We start from the raw sequence: 22,882 nt of genomic DNA on the forward strand, positions 1-22,882 counted from the left end.
CGCGGGGGTTTTATTTTCGCGAATTTCGCGAGTTGGGAGCTATTCGCGAAATTAACAATACGCGAAAATATTTACCTTCCAAAATGAATCCCTTGCCTTGATGATACAAACATTTCAGTACTAGTATACCATGTCGCGGCTTACTGAACAGACCATACTGGTTAAGCTTGTTTACGTACATACAGCACGTCCACGTCTATACTTACGAATACTGTAGAGAGCCAATCCATTATCGCAAGGGGACCACTCGTCAGAAATCTAGCGCGATGGAATTAACCACTTCAAAAATGTTGAATTCTAACTTACTAGTTCGCAGAGTTTGGTAAGATTTTTTCATGCAGTGTATAACTAGTATCATTCTTATTTGCTAGTAAGTTGAAAATTCACACTTTCTTTGCCACTTCATATTTTCTCTGGTCCCCCAATCGCGAATTTAACCACTCGCGAAAATGTGTGACAGCGGCAATTCGCGAATATTTATGTACGCGAAAATTATAGCGTATACAGTATTTCAGTAACAGGCCGCCAAGGAAGTGTGTACTTTTTTGTAGAAAGATGAAGATTTGTTGAAATTCATTCAATATTGTCTTTATTTTGTTCCACTACTCCGACATCGCAAGTTCTTGTACAGTTCTAATCTAGTCAGACCCACATGGGAATTTCCCAGAACATAAGATTCATAACTTTTTTCAGGATGGTTCTGGGTTCTGGGTTCTTGATTCTGTAATCAGGATGGAGCAGCTACAGTGTAGCTGCCACATGTTTATGTACAGCGCCCACACACACGACAGCTTACACAGTACCATGGATGCAAGTATCCCTGTCTTAAGAAACCAAAGCAGCCACCAAATCAGGTCAGAGCAAGAAAGACACTGGGTAAACTCTCCGTCCTGTCTGCCCTACTGTCCCGAATCAAAAGCTCCCTAATACGATATCTTTCAACTGTTTCTCACCAGCAGCCTGGAAGTCAGCAGCAGTCTTCAGCGAATCCAACATGGACTCGAGGTACTCGTGCTCACACAGCTGCACGCGGCCGTCCATGTTGGAGGTGGCCGTCCCGAGGCTGCCTACAAACTTCTCCAGCTGCTCCATGAACTCGGACACTTGACCGTTGTCCTTGATCTCGCCCCAGTTCTGTTGAAAGTGAGATAATGTTGAGAATGAGATGTTGGTCATTTCAGTAGCAAGGCGTAGAATCATTAAGTAACATGCCTTTCCTTTTAGCACAGCAATTGCAGATGGTTAGGAACTCACAAGGTCTCAGCATTTTATGCATTGTTAAGATATGTGATAAATGAACGCACATATACCAATGGGTGACGAGTATGCTTATTACACATTACCATGAACATCACCACTGCCAAGTTACGAGTTTTTCCAACACTGTTATGATGCTGTTTGTACGCTCACATTAACCCTTTATGGTATGATAAATGTCTAATCTTCTGGCACTTGATCCCAGCTAACACACCAACCATGTAAAAGTAGAAACTTTCACACAATTACACCTTTTTGAACTGGGCTGATTTCAGTTAAACCTCAATTTGTTCTGAGAATATCTTTCGTACAATCTGTTATACCTCCATGAACATTTGCATGCTAGCATTTTGACCATAACTATGTTAAGCCCTAAATTTGCAAAAAAAAGTATCCCCTGTGTGAAATACTCCAATGTTAGGATATGCTCAACATCACAAGCACTATTAACATTGTTATCCTCACCACCATCATAAACTTCATATCGATTGTCATGCACACTTAGCCATAGCTCACCTCTTGGAGTTTGAGGGCGGGCATCATGACCCTAGCCAGCATGGTCTTAAAGCCCTCCAGGATCTTCCCATTGCCACAGTCCATCATGCCAAAGTTGACCTCGGCAGCGATGTTGGCCACCGTGATGGCCTTGTTGGTGGAGCGGAGGAAGAAGTAGCACATGCCATTCAGCCCCTCGGACGTACCTGCAAGACAAGGGAAGAAGGACATGTGAATGGAAGTCCTCTCTAAAGAGCACAGTACACCAGGATAGATATTTAAGTTCTTATTCTTGGCATTTTAACAGAATGTCAGGTGGAAACTGTTGTAATATGCTAAAATGAAACTTGCAGACATGTAATGCCTTATATGGTTTTTAAGCATCAATCATCCAGCCTATTCTATTTTCAGCCTGATACTTCTTGTGTCAAGTCAACGGATTCCGCAGGGAACACGTGGAATTTCTCCTTACATGTGGCAAAGATATTCATGGGATGGACAGGAGTCTATTTTTACTTCTCTGATTTCAAAACAGCAGGAAATGAGATGAAATAGTACAAGAGAGAGAAAAGGAAACAGGGGAACTGCAGACACTGTGTAGACTATAAAGTTAACAGGATTTGGTTTTGTTCATCTCTTTTTTTATAAAGCATTATCTTTTCTAATATGGTATAGACATGTACATGTATGGTAAAAGCAAATCAGATCAACAACTGCATCCATTGTGTTGCAATTTACCTGTGGTGAGGAAGAGGCGTTTCTGGGCTGGTTGGGTCACCACGCTGGAAGTGTCAGTCCTAGAATACAGGGTGTCTCGACCCATTGTCTCCTGGTAGAAGAACATGAGCTTGCGGGGACCATCCTGGGCAAAGAACTCCTCAATCATGTCAAACTGAAACACAAACAAACAAACAAACAAACAAACAAACAAAAATGATAATTTGTAATACATAATGCAAGCAATCGTTCATGATACGGTGTATTACCTATCTGTTTTATCTTTAATGTACTGCATGTTGGAGACTGTTCAAAAGACACCAGAAACAAGATGTCAGAACAACAGTATCCAATCAACAGTCAAATGGCACAGATTTGCCCGAATGTCAGATGCTTTGTTGCCAGGTACAATGTAAATGACTGATGGTGGTTGAGTTTATAGGCATCATTGTATCATATACTCATCATCCCAAACAATTACTGTGGCATGACATGGGCCAATGATGTACTCAAAGTACTTAAGTTAATGGCCAGAGTCTAGCTTGCACAATTTGAGAGTAAGACATTGAAATGTATTTTACACATGAAATACCATATTAACCTGTTTGAGGATGAGCTATTTTGCTATGACATGCATTTTCTACAGACATCTATCCGAGTATAGACCGATTCTGTGAGGTGGTTTGCGTATTATCGGCATGGGCAGCGCCATTACTGCGGTGTCCCGGCCGACCCCAACCCCCTCCCTCCTCCCTACATTCTACACGCGCACGGAATGAAAAACTGATGCACGGTTGTTTTAGCCAATAGGCGTCTCGTACTGAGTGCACGAACGCTCACTTAATGCGCGAACCTTTGTTACAAGTGTGCTTACTCCTGCTATAAGTGCGCGATAAGCATGTTGCCCGTGGGGTGGGGGAGAGGAGGGGGGGGGGGTAGGCTGGGACACCGCAATTTGAGCTAATGGCTGCGCCCAGTGCCACAAATTGTCTGCTGCCCTCAACGAACCCGAATCGGTCTATACTCAGGACTAGTCTTTAATGGGTAAAGGTGATCTCATGCTCAATATCCTGTTATCAGAAAGTCAGTACAAATTTGGAGAACATGTAAGTGTAGGGGAAAAGTGTAAACCATACATTCTTTGTATCTTCAGCTATTCTGAAGGAGAAGCATGACAACACATGTGGGCCAAGATATTGAAGACAGAAACTGAGCTGTGATCAAAATTTTGGCGATCAATTTTAGCTAACATACTATTGTCGAGGTGGGGGGGGGGGGGGGGGGAGTGGTAGATCACCCTTGTGCTATTAGCCTACAATTCTGCTAATACTTTCTTGCATAATAATGTACTGCTGATCTTAAAGATCACTGCAATTCTCACTTTCTCGTAAGGTACACAACTACATGTACTTACAGCATGTACAACAACATTACATTAATTATTCTCAAAATTAAGAGTCTTAGAATGGATTGCACATGTGATATAAGCTTATTTAGACATCATGCATAAACCGATGAATGACTTCAATACTGGTTGTATAATATTTTACCCTGAATAAATGGTAGGTTGAACTGAAGGTCCCAGAGTGGGCAGTATAAAATGTAAACATACTCATTGAACCTTGAGCGTAAGTCAAGTGCATTTCCAGCATGAACCATCCCTCGTGCTGGTGGGAGCTAGCTTATACCTGCCTGCCTGTGAGATCTTGGCCCTCTGGTTTCTTGCACTTCAAATTATTTTCAAGAGGCCGGCCTTTGTTCAAGGCTGACGTACATTATTGTGTTTGTACCTTGTCATCCCCAAGGAGGAAATCTTCCACTTGCGCCATCTCCATGTTCAGGGCGTCGGCAAGCTGTGAGGAAAATAAGCAAAATGTTACATGAATGAAACGAGAAACAGAAAATACTGAACAGAGTATGCATCATTGCGTAGCAGATGGGCTATATATTTCACAGCGTTACAAATTTCAAGAGTTGATCGATATTTCAGAAATTACCAACTTGTACAAATATTGCTTCCAGCAGAAGCACAAAAATGTGTTGTTATATTTTATTGCTTGTTTTTTATTTTGTAAAAGGTGATAATTTGTCTTTCCTATTACTCAAAGTGGTTCTAGATTGGGAATTAAACCACTTGCAACATTGTCTTACAATTCCTAATTTGCAAAATATAATTATGGTGTACACAGTATGAGGCAGAATACGACCATACTACATGTCATCCGCGATCTCAGTACAAAGACTACAAATGTACCTAGCATGAATTATTACAATCAAATCAACAGTAGTTTCTGTCATTAATTTCTAGAACATGGCAAAATTTTTATCAATATGTAACAACCAGAAAGCCACAGGATAAACTTAAAAGAATGAGTTCATTGTTCATGCTGATCTGCATGAAAAAATTAAATAAAGTGTATTATTCTGATGATGCTTTATGGACTGTACTAATACTTACACTTGAAAACATGAACTGATGTCTTGCATCCATCTGTTGAAGTAGAAAGAACAAAGACAATTACCTCAATCATATATCATGTTTAAAATAATACATCTATCTACTTTCTACCAGAGCATTTATGTTTGCTTGTTTTTTCTTTGTGGCCTCAAGAAAAAAAAAAACATATACATGTATGTACATACCCAGTAGATATTCTACTCAACACTTGATGCAACCCAAAGATTCAACTGATAGAAAAAATATTTGAGTAATTACCTTCCCATTTTATCCATTATGAACCAATGTGTTACTTGTCTTTCAAATACTTTATATCTGCATACATGTATTCTTGCCGGCATAGATAAGTAATGATGTTTAGAATCCATTTAGACAGACTATATAAAGAAAATTATGGAAAGAATATCTAACAATATTACTTCATGATGTGTTTGTTTTATTTCTTCTTTTTATATTCTGTCTATCTTTAAAAAACAACAACAATGCTATGATTATGAGTAGCACCCATAAAACTAATTACAGCAAACACAAGGAACAAAACTTGTCTCTGGCAGAAAGTGGTATTGTTTTACAACATGCATTTGACCCAAGCTTTTAGTTAAATAGTTAAAGTCTATTCTCGTATCATTGTGCTATATAGAAGAGAGGGAAGACTAATGTGTATGATGACCAACTCACCGTCAGCCTGCGCTCATCCCTGTTGGCCTTAGCCTGCTTGGCCATCTCTTTCATGGCCTCGGACGACATCACCACATTCTTCTTGACCATAGACTGTGGACAGGACAGGACAGGACAAAGACAGAAGGAAAGCAGTAAACTCACTGACCAGTCTGTTGGTTTGTCACTTTAATGATTAATGCATTCATTAACAAGGAAAATTGACTGCAAGCATTACAGCATATTGTAGCCACTTGCAAAAAGGTTTCTTTTTTTTTTATGAAACTGCTGTTGTGGCTGCAAAATAAAATGCTCAATCAAATAAATGTTGATAGAAAAAAGAACAAATAGCATTGTTGCATAGGAAATACAAGTGTAACTGCAGCATACACTTGCAGAAAAGCTGGATGAGGCAAAAGGTAAAGAGATGGGAAATGGATACATGAATGTTCATAATGACTTATTTCCAGCATGATGCAGGAATTCCATCTAGCAACAGAGGAAATACAGTGACTTGAGATGGAGATAGAGATCTATGAATTATGCTTTTTCTGAGGTAAATGCATTGAACTTTGAAAGGCACAATTACAATTGTACTCAGCTGATGCAAATCGGCAAATTGTATCTACAATGGACAGTATATACTGTATATGCACTAGTGCTTCATCATTCTCATTATAAAATGGGTACAGAAATCTTTTGTGGGCAATATATACAATGTACACATTCTACAGTGAGCAATGAATCTGACATACATTTGTACATTTGTACAATCTGCAACATCTGAGATGGCAGTGGCTGCTAAGAAATGATGAAATCAAAGTGAAATTCTTGCTACATATTGTATGTACAATGTACATGTACATGTACGTTATGCTATGAAAAAGCCAGCATGGAATTGATCGACAAGTGAGAAATAATAGCCATTTCCTTTTATATATCTCACTTGATCAGAGATACAGTGTACTTGTATGTGATCTGAACACATGTGCATACACACTGGAAGATAGTGCTAGCAATAGGAGCAAAAAACAAACAAACAAAAAAATATACATATATATATATATATATATATATATATATATATATATACAATGTATATATATATATAGTACAATATGTAAATTGTACTGACTCATAAAGTTAGTACAAACAGGTGTGTACATGTACATTGTACATTGGAAGCACATACAACAGCAGACAGACACTCTTCAGTGTATAGAGTCAAGTTTGAGGGCACAATAAGGACTATGCCAGAATGAAAATCTCATTGACAGTAAAGCTTTACGGTCCAATTGTCTCCATCTACAGCAACTGCTAATCATCTTTTTGCAAAAATTTTCCTCACTTGTTTTGCATGGCAGGAATTGGTGTAGCAGGAAATCTACCCCTGATGTGAAATATATTTGCAAGAAAGCAAGAAAAAGATAGACCACCTGCACACAGCATGACAGTCAGGGATGCCAACTGTATAAATGACATTGCTGGATTGCAGTATTCTGAAAGCTGAGAAAGCATATTTTTGGTGGAAAAATAACATACTGTATTTACCTTTCCTGCAATAGACATGTGTGTAATACAATTTATGGGGAAAAGTATTTTCCGTGAAACCTGCAGTATTTGGGAAGAAAAACAGTGCTAGATATTGCTAAGAAAACAAACGGCTGGCGTTGCTGGACAGTATCGGAATACTAGTGTTGTAGATGAGGAAATATGCACACTTCAAGAAACAGCAAGTCGATTATAACTTAACATAATACACATACAAACACACAATCAATCTTCTTCAACTTTTTATCTGTTACTTGACGTACAAGTATGTCAGTTAATTGACCAGTATTTTGAGGTCATGCAATTCTATGTACGGTACTACTTATATCATAAAGTATTAGCCAATCTTTAAGTTTCCTCCATGAAAAACAAAAGAAACAGCACTTATTACTTTTCACTTTTTAAGAGGGTCATATCAGGAACCAAGCACACGGTTATCAATGTAATACTTTTGCTCTGTTTGTAAAGAATATTCAGTTTTCAGCAGTGCACAGCACTGTTCAACATAGAAGAAGCCAAACTGTCTACAATGTATTTAAAGATACCCAGAGTAGAACACTGATTTGTGCAGGCTGTGGATTAACTGCTATATCATGGTCACTTACAATACGCACAAATCATGACCATATTTGATATATCATATTTAAGTGCAGAGGCCACAACCTGTACACTGAAATATATATCTAATACTCCTCAGAACACCTGCCACTTCCGTAGTCAATTGACAATGCATCTTCTGCACTGCATTTTGTATGAAAGGTGCCATGGGAAGTCACTGACTTTTTTTGTTTCACTGTCAGCAGGTGGGTTGGATTGGTTGCCAGGCAAGGTCTATTCTGTTGTTAGGGAAGCTGCCAACTTTATTTGAGATTGGGGGAGGGGTGCATAGAAAGCTATTATACTATATTTTTAAAAGGCATGCATGTAATTATCGATGCAGAAGGGGATGGTTATTATACCTGTACAATGTATATCATGTTCACAATATGTATTGCCCATCAGTGCCAACACACAAACCTTGAAATTGTATCTCATTTATTAGTAGTTTCATTATCTCCATGTACCTTATCTCTTCCATTTTTTGTTTTTGTTCCGCATTGTTGCTATGGTGTTACTGATCATTCTGGTAACATGTGTGTGTGTGTTTTATGTATGTGTGTATTGCACATATATAGACCGTGTATGTAACTCTGTACAATGTATTTGTACATTGTACATGTACAGATGTATAAATTGTGCACCTCTCTATTCAAACCTTGTGTGAAAAAATGTTAATCTACTTGATGAGAATGGCTAAATTGATAAGCCATCAATAAAACCATTAACACTACTGTGAAAACTGCCCAGCCAGTATTGCTACATGTATATCTCTGATCATACCTATTAATTTCTGCAGATGCAATGAGATGGAAAAGCAATAATTTGAAAAGGGCATGATAATGGCACTTTTCTATGCATGCAGATCTCCTTGTTCTACAATATGGGCAACATAAAGCTTGGTGGTGGTATTGCTGAATGAAAGAGCATGTATAATGTATGCTATTAAACTACTGTATGGAACTAATGAAAATGTGTCACATGCCATGGATGAAAATAGCATGCACAATGGGAATAATTCCAATTCTATTGTCAGTTTTCACTTTAGTTTCATCACCAAGGCTCTTTGAAAAGACCAGTCTGTTATAACATGTGGGATTAATAAGTCCTCAGTAGAGTATAAGTGTTTGTATTTTGCCCCCTCCCCTCCCCCTGTCACATTATTATAATGTATGGTAGTAATTGAAGAATTGTACTGCAGATAAATGTCACTTGCAAAATAGAGATTAAAAAAGGAAAACGTAACAAAAAAATATCCTAGTCTCCCCCATCCCCATCATTTGTAAAACAGAAATGAAATTACCAAAAAAAAAAAAAAAATTCAAAGAGATGCCCAGGTAACTAAAGAAATAAAAAACAATGGAGTATACCTGTGATGCTTATAAATCTGCAACCTACTGCAATCTGTCTAATATGTGATGTGACTTTTTAAAGTTTGATTGAAAATAGCTTACTCTGATAACAGTCAATACAATATTAGATATACTGACAAATACAATGAATTATATATGGAATGATTGCATTTCATGGGAGCATTTGGATGGAAGCTCAAACATGCAATCTCTATGGAAGCATGGTAGCACTTCTTAGCATTATGATGAAATAAGAGTTTCTGCCAAAGGTCAGGGAGTTGCATACAGTTACTTGGGGGTAATGGTAGCAATATGATGGAGTGAAATTTTGTGTAATACATAGAACATACAAAACGTCTGCTCCTGGGATCGCTGGTGGACCCAGATACATGGATGTCCCCTGGCTGCAGCGAAATGGAGACACGACTAGTCTTGTGTCCAGGAACCTGAGTTTTCAGAGGTGAGAGGTCATTTTGGCATGATACCTGCACATTTTGGCCTCTACAGAGCACATCTTATTTGTTAGAATGAATTCCCTCCCTGCCAAAATGAATGGACTACATGTATGTGCATAGAAATTAATACATACAGTATATGTGTGATTTTGAAACCAATGCTCCATTTTTTATTTACAGCATGGTGTATGTAGTTTAACTACTTTACACAATACTGTAAAAAAAAAGTGACTGACAATATGTTTCCACTATAAGCAGGGAATAATTTTACCTCCTCAAAACTAATTAGCAATTTCAGCCAATAGATCAACATTTCAAATGAAATTGTGTACACTTCTACATATGGAAGAAGAAATTGCTAAAATAATAATTTAACAAAAGATATCTTGTATACGTGCTGTAGCAGTCATATAAAGATTCACAGCAAATTGCTTTGCAGTACCAGGAAAATTATTCTCTGATATTATAAGCTAGCAGAATATGATAAATGACATTTGACAATTTGCTAAGAGATACACAGTGTATGCTTTGCATTTATTTCTTTTTTAATGATTATGTACACCTGTAAGGTAAATTTTTATGTGCCGCCACAGGTGTAGAAGATGTAAAAAGTCTATGCGACTATGGATACTAGGTTATCTCTGCAAATGCACTTTTCAGTCAATGGCATGGTGCATAGCAATACCACATCAACTTTTTTCCCCTTGATAATGATAAATACCTTTTTATCATTTCATCGCATATGATATAGTATGTTTGCACAAAATATTGCCACACAGCAAAAAAACCAACAAAAAAACGAAGTCATTATACATATTAATTATAACAAAATGCATGTTTTCAAACAAATCATCATCCTTTTATATGTGCACAGTGATCTAGTGTACATGTACAATCGTATACTGTTATGTCCTATTTCAATGAAACTGAACTGCAAATTCTGTTAATGAATTTTTTTCACTAAATTCAATATTAAGGTCAATTTAACCCTGAATTGGCATTTAACATTAAAAACTACATTTTGTAAATCCCATGGCATAATCAAAGTACGGTTTAAGACAATTGTAAGTACAGCTCAGTGTACAGAGGCACAAACTCTTCCCAACTTTGCACAGCATGGAAGCACTCCATGTTGCTCTAGTGGTGGGCGAACTCGAGGGGGGTTAATGTAAATATTGACTCTCTGTCAACAAATGCCCTCCTAGACTGTATCAAGCCCACTAATGGGGCCACAATGAGATATGTCAATAGACAGAGCCCATAGTCAAACCACACCTACTGGGGTAGGGGGACAATGGTAGCCAATGGTCTGGGTCAACAGGATGGAGTGAGTGCAATAAGGGTCAACAAAAGGGACAGCACCTGTCAGGGCACAGTGATCTGTGGGAGCGCACTGGGATGTACAAACTGTACGAGAACAATTTGCACTGAACCTACACTGTAGGGCAGGCATTTGATTTAAATTGTCAATATTTTGAGCATGCAGTTCTTTGAATGCAAACAAATTGGTGAACATGATAGGATGTGTGCTTCTTAGCTGTATATTAGAGTTTCTTTATGTATTTTTTATGATTTCTCTTTTTATAATGATACACCATATGTGTTAGCACAGGGATTAAATTTGTGAACAATACTTATGAATGGAAAAGTCATTCATATTTAGATTTTTTTATAAGAAACTAAAAAAAATAAATTCACAAATGTGGATAATGGATACTTGAAATTTAGGCACAATAGGGATATTATGAATGACAAAAGCATGGTGTAATGACCTACATTGAAAAAAAAAAGTTTCAGCAGATAAGACAAACAATAAGAAAAATATGGAAATATTTAGTTACATCTCTGCAAAACAAAGACCTGTACAACGTATCTGTACCATCACTGTAAAATGCAAATTAAATGATTACGTCATCAGCTTGCAATGCTTTGATGATTTGAGCAAACAAACAAACAAAAACAAAAAAAATTGTAACTACAAATATTCTCTTTCTTGATGTCAATGTTATTGTAACTCCCCTTTCCCCTAAATAAAAGTTTGCATTACTAATTTGTTCTAGAAATTTGTTCTAGAACCGAAGGATACATGTCCAGTACAAGATGCAAAAATAATGGCTTTTTCATGTCCAAATGGGAACTTTGCAACAGATGGCCCACAAGCAATTGAGGATATGTGAGGCCTGGACATACAATGAACCTCTATTTATAATCACCTTTATCCAGATCTAATTTACATATCAAACACTATAAGACTACTCTAAAACTGATAACTGTTTGGGAACTACATTGATTACAAAATTCCATATTTTTCCTTTTAAAACAAAGTTCTTTCTGTTGTTAACAACAGTAACTCTTCTCTGGAATATAGTTTACTTGAACTTGTATGTAAAATTCTTACTCTATAAATACAGGCAAGTTTCCGGACATCTTTCTTGGCTGTTCAAATGTAATCTGTCTTTGCCTTGTACGTGTACGTGTTATCAGGTTTTCGGGGTTTGCAATGTCTACCTTCATGAATATCAATGTTGTCTTGGGAAGGTTGCATAAATCTTTTGCTCATGAAATGCTATTTTGATTTACTTACAATAACTTAAGGACATTTAGCCCATCTAGTAATTACAAAGCAGGCCTTTCTGTTTTTGCACAGCACTTCAAACACACACACACAAACATAAGATTTCACTAGAAACTTGAGATGAATTGCACGTTTAATGAATCCAGTACTAATAAAACTTTGAGCATTATCAAAAATACTGAATGTTGAATAATTGTGACCTGCTCATCAAACATCATTGTATCACTGTTTGAAAATTGAATAAACTCTAAGTGATTTCTTAACAAGACAAACATACATTCAACATCAACCACAAGATTATTCAGTCAACTTCACAAAGGTCTTACTGAGACAAAACTAGTGTATGACATTGTGCATGTTGTATACACTGTACACCTGTACATCACCATCAAGTAGAGGCATTTTCTGTAAAATGCAGTTTAACCAAAAGTGATTTATGAATAATTGTGTTGCTTTCCACAAATCGCTTGAGTTATGATTCATAATTATTGCACAAGACTCACGACTATTATTTTTAAAGTCATATCAAATCTTCCACTACATTGGTGTGATACAAACATGGCAACAATCAAGTAGTGCATCAGCACTGATAAATGCAAAGACATGGCATCATGATCACAGGCCCTTGTGTGGCAGCAACAATGGCAATAATGATGTACACACAAGAGACGTTTTCACATCAGCCCGATGTTTCGAAACAGCGCATATTTTCTGACTTGGGAAATTAACACGATCACAAAATAGCGCGCTATTTGATAATGTGAACACAAATTAGTGCACTAATTGTATCGCTCTGATCGAGAAAATTTCTTGAGTCCAACTCGGGAAATTTCTGAAATAGCGGGATAGTAGCGTGCTATTTGATAATGTGAAAACGACTCGAGAAATTAGCGCGATGCATCCCATCATGCCTATCGTGTGTGACCCGATCGATCAAGGCAAACTGCCTATAAATCATGACAAATTTTTTAAAGTGCACACATTACTGATGCTGCTTGCACATGCTCAGCTGTCGAATTAGCTCAAAATAATTTCGGGCTTATTCTCTTCGGGCTGATGTGAATAAGAAATGAAATCGCGCGCTAATTCGCAATCGCGAAAAGTATCTCAAGCTTGGATTTTTAACGGGCTGATGTGAAAACGTCCACTGACAGCAACAGGCAAACCACCCCAAGAATGCACATCAAATCAAACTTACCGGTCCTTTTGAAGCATGCTGAGAGCAAGGAACAAGTAACAAAAGTGAAATGTTATATTCCTCAGGGAATTCAGAGACAATGTCAGTGGCCTACCAGCAAGACAACTAAAGGTATTTCAGAATCTGGAACAATTTTATACTCATCAAGCTCATCCCTCTACATGTACAATACCTCTCTGACACTTGTTTTCTCTTGTCATTGAGAGCTGTCGCCAACTTTCTGACGCAAAGTACTGACACCTATTAAAAGCAGCCTGCTCGTTCATCTTTTTTCCGAAATTTGATAAATAACTAACGCCAAACAATGCTACACAGCTCGCTTTCACAATGGGGGGAGACAAGTGTCAGGGTAAAGCAAGGAGATGGGAAGGTTTCATCAATCGACCACCTGGTGGCCCACTAGAGCTGATAAATCAGTGGTCATGTGGTCTTTTGTGTTCGTTGAAATGGACAACGGGCCCCGATGTTCGGCGTAATTGAATAGCAGAGCGTGGGCAATTAGAGTCACAGTGATCCTGGCTGACAGGATCCCTCATTACAATGATTATAGGAAGAGGCAAAGAAAAAAAAAGAGGACAACTTTCACACCAGCTGTAAGTAAAGCATGCCTCTTACACAGGTGGAAGAATGCATCGTTATTGGACAAATTCGATATTGATCTAAGTTTTTGACACATGGAGCAGTTAGGCACGTGGCCAATTTTGTTTGGAGCATTTTTCACACAAATTAGCATCCATCAAAGGCAAAGGTGCCATGACAGCATATTACGTGTACATGTATGACAGTTGTATAGATCTGTGAAATGCCATATCTAATGGTTAAATCTGAAGACTACCAATTATATCCTGAAATGAAAAACTTAGTCTGTACACAGTTTAGAATTTTCTTTTCTTATCAATGATTGGATGCAAATATCATAACCCCAAATCACATTTCTTAACACACATTGTAAGTTTAGTAAGTATTGTACTTCTGAAATAAATGTGCAATACACATATCAAATGCTCAAGTTTTATAAAATGTAATTAGGAGTCTGAAGTCCTAAACTACAGCTGTAAGTACATCCACCTCTCATCCCCCTCAAAATAAAAACAAACTAAAGTGTCTTATATGCAAATACATACAAACACACACACACACACACACACACACACTACGTGTATAGTGTATCACAAAAAGTCAAAGGACAGATTTATAGAAGGAGGGCTTGTACAACAAGTTACAAATCAAGAAGCTCTACTTACTGCTGGCCCAGCCCCTCTTCGTGCTGGAGCACCAACTTTCTTCTTCTCTTGCTTGGTCTCAGCATCTTTCTCCGCTGGTGAATACAAAATAATAATAATAATAATAATAATAATAATAACAACAACAATAATAATAATAATAACAATAATGATAATAAAAATAATAATGATAATGATAATAATTAGATAATAATAATAATTGACAGTGCTTACATACATGTAGTGCATAACACATAGTGCATAACGCAAAATATGAACATCTTTTCTGTTGAAAAAAATATAAATACACTGTATATATATTTACACATTTAGATACAAAACAAAAAGAGATGATACCAGAAATACATGTAGACAATCATACACAGTGTATGTTGTGACAATTTACCAATAGTGTTCGCAATAGTCCTAGGGCTTATCTTTATATTGCCATCGAATGCTCAGGATCCTATTCTCAGCAAAATTACTTCATCCTTCTTCCTTCATACAGCAGGGTTACCATATGCAAATGTTTGAAATGTACAATGTCTACTGCACATAAACATGATTATGGCCTGAAAACTGACATGAATGCACAAGTGCATAAGCAATTAATGCAGGAAAAGTGGGTATATAAAAGACTCTAGCAGTATTTTTTTTTTATCAAAGTCTTTTAAAGTTTTTGGATGCACCTTGAGGACAGAATATCTTTTTTGTAAATTTACTACTCTTTTTTGTTTTTTCCCCCTTGAATACCAAAATTGTGGTTTCCATATCACAGCAGAAAACATGTAGTACCAGAGTACAATGAAAAAAAAAACCATGGCAACAACGTTCCCTCGAAAATGGCCATGAATTTGGATTAACAGCTCAGCATGAAATCAGCAGCAGGTGGTAATTGGTGGTCATACAGCATACTGTACAGTGCACTTGAGCAGTGTGTAAGTTCCATCATGACCTTGTGGAATGACTATGTACAATTATGGATAAACACCCTAATGCCAGTTGTACACTGTGCTGATGTTGTGTACAATTTAACGTGACAACCAAAACAATACCATACTTTTTAAATCTTTTATGGAAGTCCATATCTGTGCATGCAGGTCTCTTTTAACCTGTTGAGGACAGGCTGATTTTGCTAAATTACAAGCATTTTCCAGTGACACCTGCCCAAGTTCACTTAAGACTAGTATTTAACAGGTTAAATCTTTAAACCTTGCCACTTCATCTAACAATCTATTTATTTTCATAAAAATGCATTCACTTTCTACAAGCAACACAAGAGACAGAATGTGTAACACCAGAAAAAGTCAGAGTGATGACATACTGTAACTGGTACCTTTCAAATTCATATCATCTCTTGGCACAAATATTAATATCTTCCTTCAGCTGTTTTATCAGACTGTTTCTTGAGATGACTGAGTATTTACAAGATGTACATCACAACAGGTATGATATATTACTGCATTAATGTGTAGCATTGCACTTTTCATACTATGCTGCCATCAAAATCATTATATAATTGGGTCAAATGGCAGACAGTACTCAAATTAGGATTTAGTACAAATATTGGACTCTTGCAACATCATCCTACAGTAGGCACCATCATATTATCATCATAATAATCCCTTCCAGGTCCAAATTGTATTCTTTAATCAAACATCTGGTGAGATGAAGCAACATATTTACAGAGACAAGGCATCAGGTATCTGTTTTTTTAAAGGTTCATGAAATTAAGAGGGAAAAGGGTACTATGAAGAGTCTACAAGACGGTAGATTTCTGCAGGAAAGGTGAAATTTAAACATAAAAGTTTAATTTAAAGAATTAATTTTGAATATCAATTAGAAGTTGGTCCATTCTGAGACTGCGCTTTTGGAAATACAATGTACAATATTGCACAGTATCTCGAAATTGAAAAAACATTTTAAATAGTCTAGATCTTTAAATTTAGGACAAGTTTAGAATGACTAAATTCTAAATCAGCAATGCCAATATCAACTGCAAAACACAATGCCTGGACCACTACAAACACCATGCATTAAAATTGTATGCCTAACATTAATAAAATTTGGGTTCTCTCTACCTGCTTGTAAGATGAGATCACATAATGGTTTCTATTTTGGCACCATTTAATATCTTGAAGTGAATCTAGCACATTTATGCATACAATATAAGTGGGGGTAGATTCAAATGGGTGATGTTAGTTATTCAATAATTCATAAATCTAAATTATGATATCAAAGAAGGTGAGCAGTCCTAACAAACCTTCAGAATCATCCACTTGCCTCATTTCTTTTGGAAATAAAACAAACCTTTGGAACAACAAACCTTTCTTCTTCTTCTCCTTTTTGGATTACTGAACCTTGTATTTCAGAATAACACACCTTCGGAATGTTAAAACTGCACCAGTTCAAATAAAGTAACTACCAATGAAGAAAACACACCATCTTATAAACAACACTGTCAACAGAGAACACTTTAAATACTAAGACTATATAGTACTATACTCTACAGCTAAATTCTAATTTTAAAAGCTACTCTAGTGTAAAGGGCCTGCCATCACTTATTATCAGTTCTACCTCACTTTGCCATGTTTACAATCACATCTTCCATCATTATTGATGATAAATAGAAGTTAGAACTAGATCTACAATGTAGATCTAGATTGTTAAGCTGAATTGTTTTAAAAAAAAATGTAATTTAAGTGTTATTCAAGCAACTTTTAGTTACCATCTCACTTGGAAGCATTCAATAGCGTTCTTGAGCAAGTCTACTTTAAAGGAATGGTAGGGATAGATTGGTTGAGATGAGGATATTTGATAAGCTTTTAACATTCTTTTTTTTTTGGCGAGATATAGGTATTAATTATTCTTCTACTCATTGACCACCTATTTAGATCGACCACCATCGTGCAATGGCTTTCTCATGTATAAAATCATACATACGCGTGGGATGTGGCGCAATATGCTGGAACATTGGAACATGAATACAAATCAAGATAAATTAGGGGGATACTGTAGGTAAATAACCTGAGAAAACAGGAGGAAAAAGAATTGAAGAAAATCCTCATTAGTAATTTATATACATTGTAATTATTGTTAACATGTATTTGCCGTTCACTGGATTTATGTTAGCGCTTTTCAATGGAAAAATGAGTGGTTGATTAAAATGAGCTTTGCCAGTGCATAGTACAAAATATCATTTGCATAATTGTCACAGAGAATTCCATGCGTACAGTGGCGTACGGTACGATTCAACTATCCGAGCCTGGGATATGAATCTGCGGTACTTTCTGCCTTGAGTGAAATGAATTTAAGGTGAAACTGAGGGATATTTTCAAAGATCTAAGGTACATTGTAGACCTAAATGGGTTGTCTAGATATATTTAACCAAAACAGTGGTCAATGAGTAGTGGGTCCAACTCCAAGTTACTTACTTAAACCACTGTCACTGATCTGCACTCTGAAATGTTAACACTACTTGTTACAAGAACTCTGAGAGGAATGAAAAGTTCATCTGAATAATAACCGCACAAAATAAGTTGAAAACATGACGCCCCATCTCGACCAAAACTGCTTAACGTTAGTGTTAACTGTTTTGTTAGGGCCTACTACTACTAGCTATCCCCTTAACTTTGACTGACAGTGAGTGTTTACTGCCATTGTTTTGAACACGTCTCAGGAGACGTAGGACCACTTGCACTGCATTTCTAGCTGACCTTCAACTTTTCAATTTACCTATCACTAGTTAAACAAGTTCAAATTACCAAATAAATCTAAACATCTCATAGGGGGTACAAGGCTAATCAATAACACTACATTAATTAACAGCAATAATTTACTTCAGGTCAGAGTCGAATTTCTGAGTTACAATGATATAGCAGAAAGGCTAACGATAAAAATCAAAATGAATTGATCATTGCACATAACCACAACAAATTACCAGCAATGAATATGATTTTTATAGCTGCCAATGTCACTCACGTTTTGTGGTGGTGATCAAGGGAGGTGCAACTTCTTGATCTGGCTTCGGGGAATCGGGCTTATTTGCCTCTTTTTCGCTTGGTCCTCCGTCTGTAGCAGTCGCGTTTGCTGCTTCCGTGTCTGCCATTATATCGCTAAAAAACTATCTTGCTAGGCCCTACTTGTAGAAGTTCTAATGTTCAAAACAGGCCTTAATTTCCCATACTTATAGAAATTAAGTCGCGCTACATACAAGGTGTAACTGTTCAGCCAGGCCTGCAGCTCGTCCTAATAAGTCTCGATAATGTCAACACGTACACACGTAGACACGCATTCAGGTAGAATACATGGGACTACCAAAACAGGACTTGGTAAAGATCTTTGGCAGGCAGGATGATTGACCCTGAACAAACGAGAGCCGACATAGAATTTCGCTCACCCAGGTAGCGAGATCATTTGGTATGCAAATTACTTGGTCGATCAGATTCATACGCCAAACTTCGTTGCTGTTTCACAGATTTTCCACTCACAAATGGTGAAACAATGATGATAAAAGCTCTGTAAAGCAAATTCGTTGGAATAGTCTAATCCAGAAACGCATATTTCGGACGTTTATTTGTTCAAATCAATAGAGAAGTATTCGTTCAAAGTCCGTGTTTTGTTTCGTTCGGTTGCGCCGCGCCGATATCATTCCGCTGAAAGTTGTCGGTCGCCATGGCTGCGAAGTACGCTGTGTACACAGAAGTTCGGTAGGCTGGGCCAACAGGTTGAATAGCGAGCTCCAAGTCTTCCCCGTAGAGCCAACACCGCCGAAAGATGGCGTAGTGCGAATTTCCGATAATCGCACAATGAACAACTTCCACAAGTCGATATGTTGGCGAGTATTATTGACAAGTTCGCCACCGCCACGTATTGTCTTCCATTAGCATCGATCTGTCGCTTTTGAACTTAATATCAAGTAACATGTGTAAGCTTGATATTGTTTTAAATGAGAACTGATGGGAGCCTTATTATCGATCTCATTTCAATTTGGTCTCATGATGTAAAATTTCACTTCTCGGCATGGATGTGTCAGCCTTATATAGATCTAGTAGACATCCTTTGAAAACAAAGCAAACAAAATCAGTATATTTCCTGAAGTTTAACACCTCGAGATGTAATATCGAGTGAAGTTTGGCCTATAGTGGAGGTCAAACAGGTATTTGGCCTAAAGTGGAGGTCAAACAGGCATCATAGACAGTTGAATAAGTGCCGGTGATCCAACTCATTGGAAGTATCTATCTATTATGATTCACAAACTGAATGCAACGGCAAGTAAAATTTGTCAGCTAAATGACTGAACTACGACGCAAACTAAATTGTAGCGAAAGATATTAATTTATAGAATGCTGTCAAATACCTACCTTGGCGAGTTTGTTGCTTTTCTGACAGTTGGGTTGGTCTTACACCATTTACAAATAAGCATTTGCCTTCTGTGCATAAAACAAAAAATGGGAAGTATCAAAGATTTAAAATATAGTGTTACATGATTTATGATTCTCACCTTTCTATCATATTTTTTGTAGTTGTTTCGGGTGGAGGAAAGAGTGGTGTTTTTACATAATAGTTTTAAAACAAATCATTGATTTATTTTAGACTCTGAAGGCAATTAATTATTGGTTAAAGGGATGATATAGTTTTAGCTGAGATGGAGGTTCAGATTTTAAATTTTTGCGAGATAATTAAAAAAAAAACTTTTGAAATATCTAAGAGCATACAATTTTAAGGGAAATTCAAAGTTTATTTGATGAAAATCATTTTTGAAATGACTGAGATATCCAAAAACAAAGCAAAGCATAGCGATATGAATAGAAGGAGGGTTTCATCTTTTATTAGGATCACTCTGTTTTCGATACCCCGCCATTTCAAAGTCGATTTTTATCAAATAAACTTTGAATTCCTCTTAGAATTGCAAACTCTTTTATATTTTAAAGTTTCTCATTATCTCACAAAAAGTTGTAAACCTGAAGATCATCTCACCCAAAACTATATAATAATCCCTTTAATACATTGTATTTCATAACTGTATAAGTGTTCTCTCTTTTTCAGTGTGACATTTTAGAAATACAGAAGTAACAAATTGAATTAGTAATGAAACACCCCTAAATATGAGATTTTAGTTTTGGAGGGTGGAGTTATGGCATTGATATAACGCAAAGGCAAAGCGTTAAAGGTCGCATAAGGTTGTTCATCTGTCAACTTTTGAGTCGGTGTTATTCATGATTATTTCTCCATCCCTTTCCAAAGCATTATTTCCCTCTTTTTTTTTTTTTTCTTTTTTTTTTTTTTCTTTTTTTTTTGGGGGGGGGGGGGGGGGCATCAATCTACCTCCAAACATAAACCAAGGGCTCATCCCTAGGTTAGGTAGTTTGTAAAGGTGTACTACTTGTTCCATTTTTATGCTTCTAGTAACATTAACGATAAACATGCACTGAGCATGTTTTACAACCATTACATTATTTATGACCAATCATTATACAGCAGGAAGTTTACACAATATTATAATCAATGTAATCAAATGCAATATAGGCCACTCAGTTGAGGTGGTGAGTGTGAGAAACGTGTTGACTGTTCTCCCCAAGGTCCTGCCTGGGCTTGGGCTGTGTTGATCATTGAACAAGACAGCCTCATTCAAAGCCCTCCTCTATATTGTATACTACAATGTACTTCTCTAAAATGATGAATATCGTTATGAACTGCGTGCATATTGCATATTATAGTTATTATGACTCCATCATTTTCAATGAAATCTATTTCAATTATTTCCTTATAATATGACAATCAGGCATCCAGCACAGTCATATCATGAGCTAAATCCAAAGAGATTTTCCCCAGTAGAGGAGAAAAATCTCTTTGGCTAAATCATTGAATGCGAGCTAGAACGTGTGGCAAGGGCGGAATGGAAACACGAAAGATTGAAATGAATTAGCAGCTCCATAATATATTCCAAAAGTTATTCTTTTCTACTTTGTTTTCGGTTGTTGTTGTTGTTGTTGATTCAAAATTCTTTACAAATTAACAAAATACTATAACATCACAGTCCCTCTCATCTGATAGCTGCTTTCTGGAATTATTTTCAGCTTCAGTGGTAGATACATCCAACACGACGCAACGAAACTATTGTGAAAGACAAAGCGAGAGGTTAACTTGGGAATATCGCCAAATTTATTGTCCATCATTACAATTGTCACAATGTGACGTCGAATTTTTTCAACTTTAGACCATTGCCGATGTAAGTGTAATTGATATATTGAACTACAGTGTATTCCCATCTATATATTTCCATCCAAAGCCCCTCTTTTAAGCGTAATAAGTCGATGTCAATGACTGCAAATGGAAGGGAATAAAATTAGTTTGTTTATCTCGAAAACTTCTTATACAGACTACAAAGAAACTACTGTTAGTATCAAGGACAGGCTACTAACTTGTATTGCCTTCTCATTGCCACTGCACAGTTGACAAATGATGGCGCTATAGCTCGTTATGGTGTAATGAGCAACATACTCTTGCACTGTTGCAGCGTGCTATACCGGATGAAGGCTAAAAACTTGACCACTATTGCAGTTTCCGATGAATACTACTGCCATAGCTACAATCCAACGTGAAGACTTTTTTAAACTGGCAATTTGTAGTTGTGGCAACTACTTTTTGAATCTTGGAAGTGTTTGGTGAAATTAAATGCTGATCATTTGATTGCAATCGCATTGCACTGAGCTCAATTCATTTTGATAATGTGATAAAGCATAATTATGCCTAATTGTAATGACGACGCTTATTGACATTTATTGGAATTTCTTTCAAATTCCACATCTGCATTCTATATGTTCGTATAAATTTGTTCATTGTCCTAGGTAGGTTGTTTCATGATATGGCTCATGAATTTCTTTCTTTGATTTTGGAATGAAATTGGCTGTCCTGCATTGAATCATAAATCGTTTACAGTGAGGATTGCTCGTGGGAGGAAAAAAAGAACGCCCAAGGGATATATATATATATATATATATATATATATATATATATACTATTCTATATCATCTTATATTATATTATATTATATTATATTATATTATATTATATTATATTCTATTCTATTCTATTATATTGTATTATATTGTATTATATCATACTATTATATTATATTATATTATATTATATTATATTATATTATATTGTATTATATTATATTATATTATATTATATCATAATATATTTCATTATATTAATGGGTTAAGAGAAATGACGACTTTGGAGAGTGACACAAGCATGACAAGTGAAGATCTATAATCGATTATGCTCCGAATTTCACTGTTATCTTGTATCGTTCATTATGTTGATAAGAGACTCCTGT

At 36.5% G+C, this 22,882-nt stretch overlaps 1 protein-coding gene across 1 annotated transcript in view; it reads right to left on the reverse strand.

The window, feature by feature from the left end:
* LOC139735866 (dynein axonemal heavy chain 5-like) overlaps window positions 1-18,652 on the reverse strand; it is a 91,146-nt gene extending 72,494 nt beyond the window's left edge. Inside the window, exons 1-10 of the mRNA XM_071646613.1 lie at window positions 18,517-18,652; window positions 14,557-14,630; window positions 13,313-13,330; window positions 9,435-9,530; window positions 5,606-5,698; window positions 4,928-4,960; window positions 4,260-4,322; window positions 2,491-2,644; window positions 1,774-1,958; window positions 954-1,134 (exon numbers count right to left, since the gene is read on the reverse strand). Coding sequence (XP_071502714.1) covers window positions 954-1,134; window positions 1,774-1,958; window positions 2,491-2,644; window positions 4,260-4,322; window positions 4,928-4,960; window positions 5,606-5,698; window positions 9,435-9,530; window positions 13,313-13,330; window positions 14,557-14,630; window positions 18,517-18,643 — 1,024 coding nt within the window. The 5' untranslated portion in view covers window positions 18,644-18,652. The remainder of the gene's footprint in view (window positions 1-953; window positions 1,135-1,773; window positions 1,959-2,490; window positions 2,645-4,259; window positions 4,323-4,927; window positions 4,961-5,605; window positions 5,699-9,434; window positions 9,531-13,312; window positions 13,331-14,556; window positions 14,631-18,516) is intronic.
* Window positions 18,653-22,882: the final 4,230 nt, after the last annotated feature.

This window comes from Diadema antillarum, unplaced genomic scaffold, assembly GCF_040938485.1.
Source record: "Diadema antillarum isolate AM-2024a unplaced genomic scaffold, OU_Dant_1.0 seq00000604_RagTag, whole genome shotgun sequence".
Lineage (NCBI taxonomy): Eukaryota > Metazoa > Echinodermata > Echinoidea > Diadematoida > Diadematidae > Diadema > Diadema antillarum.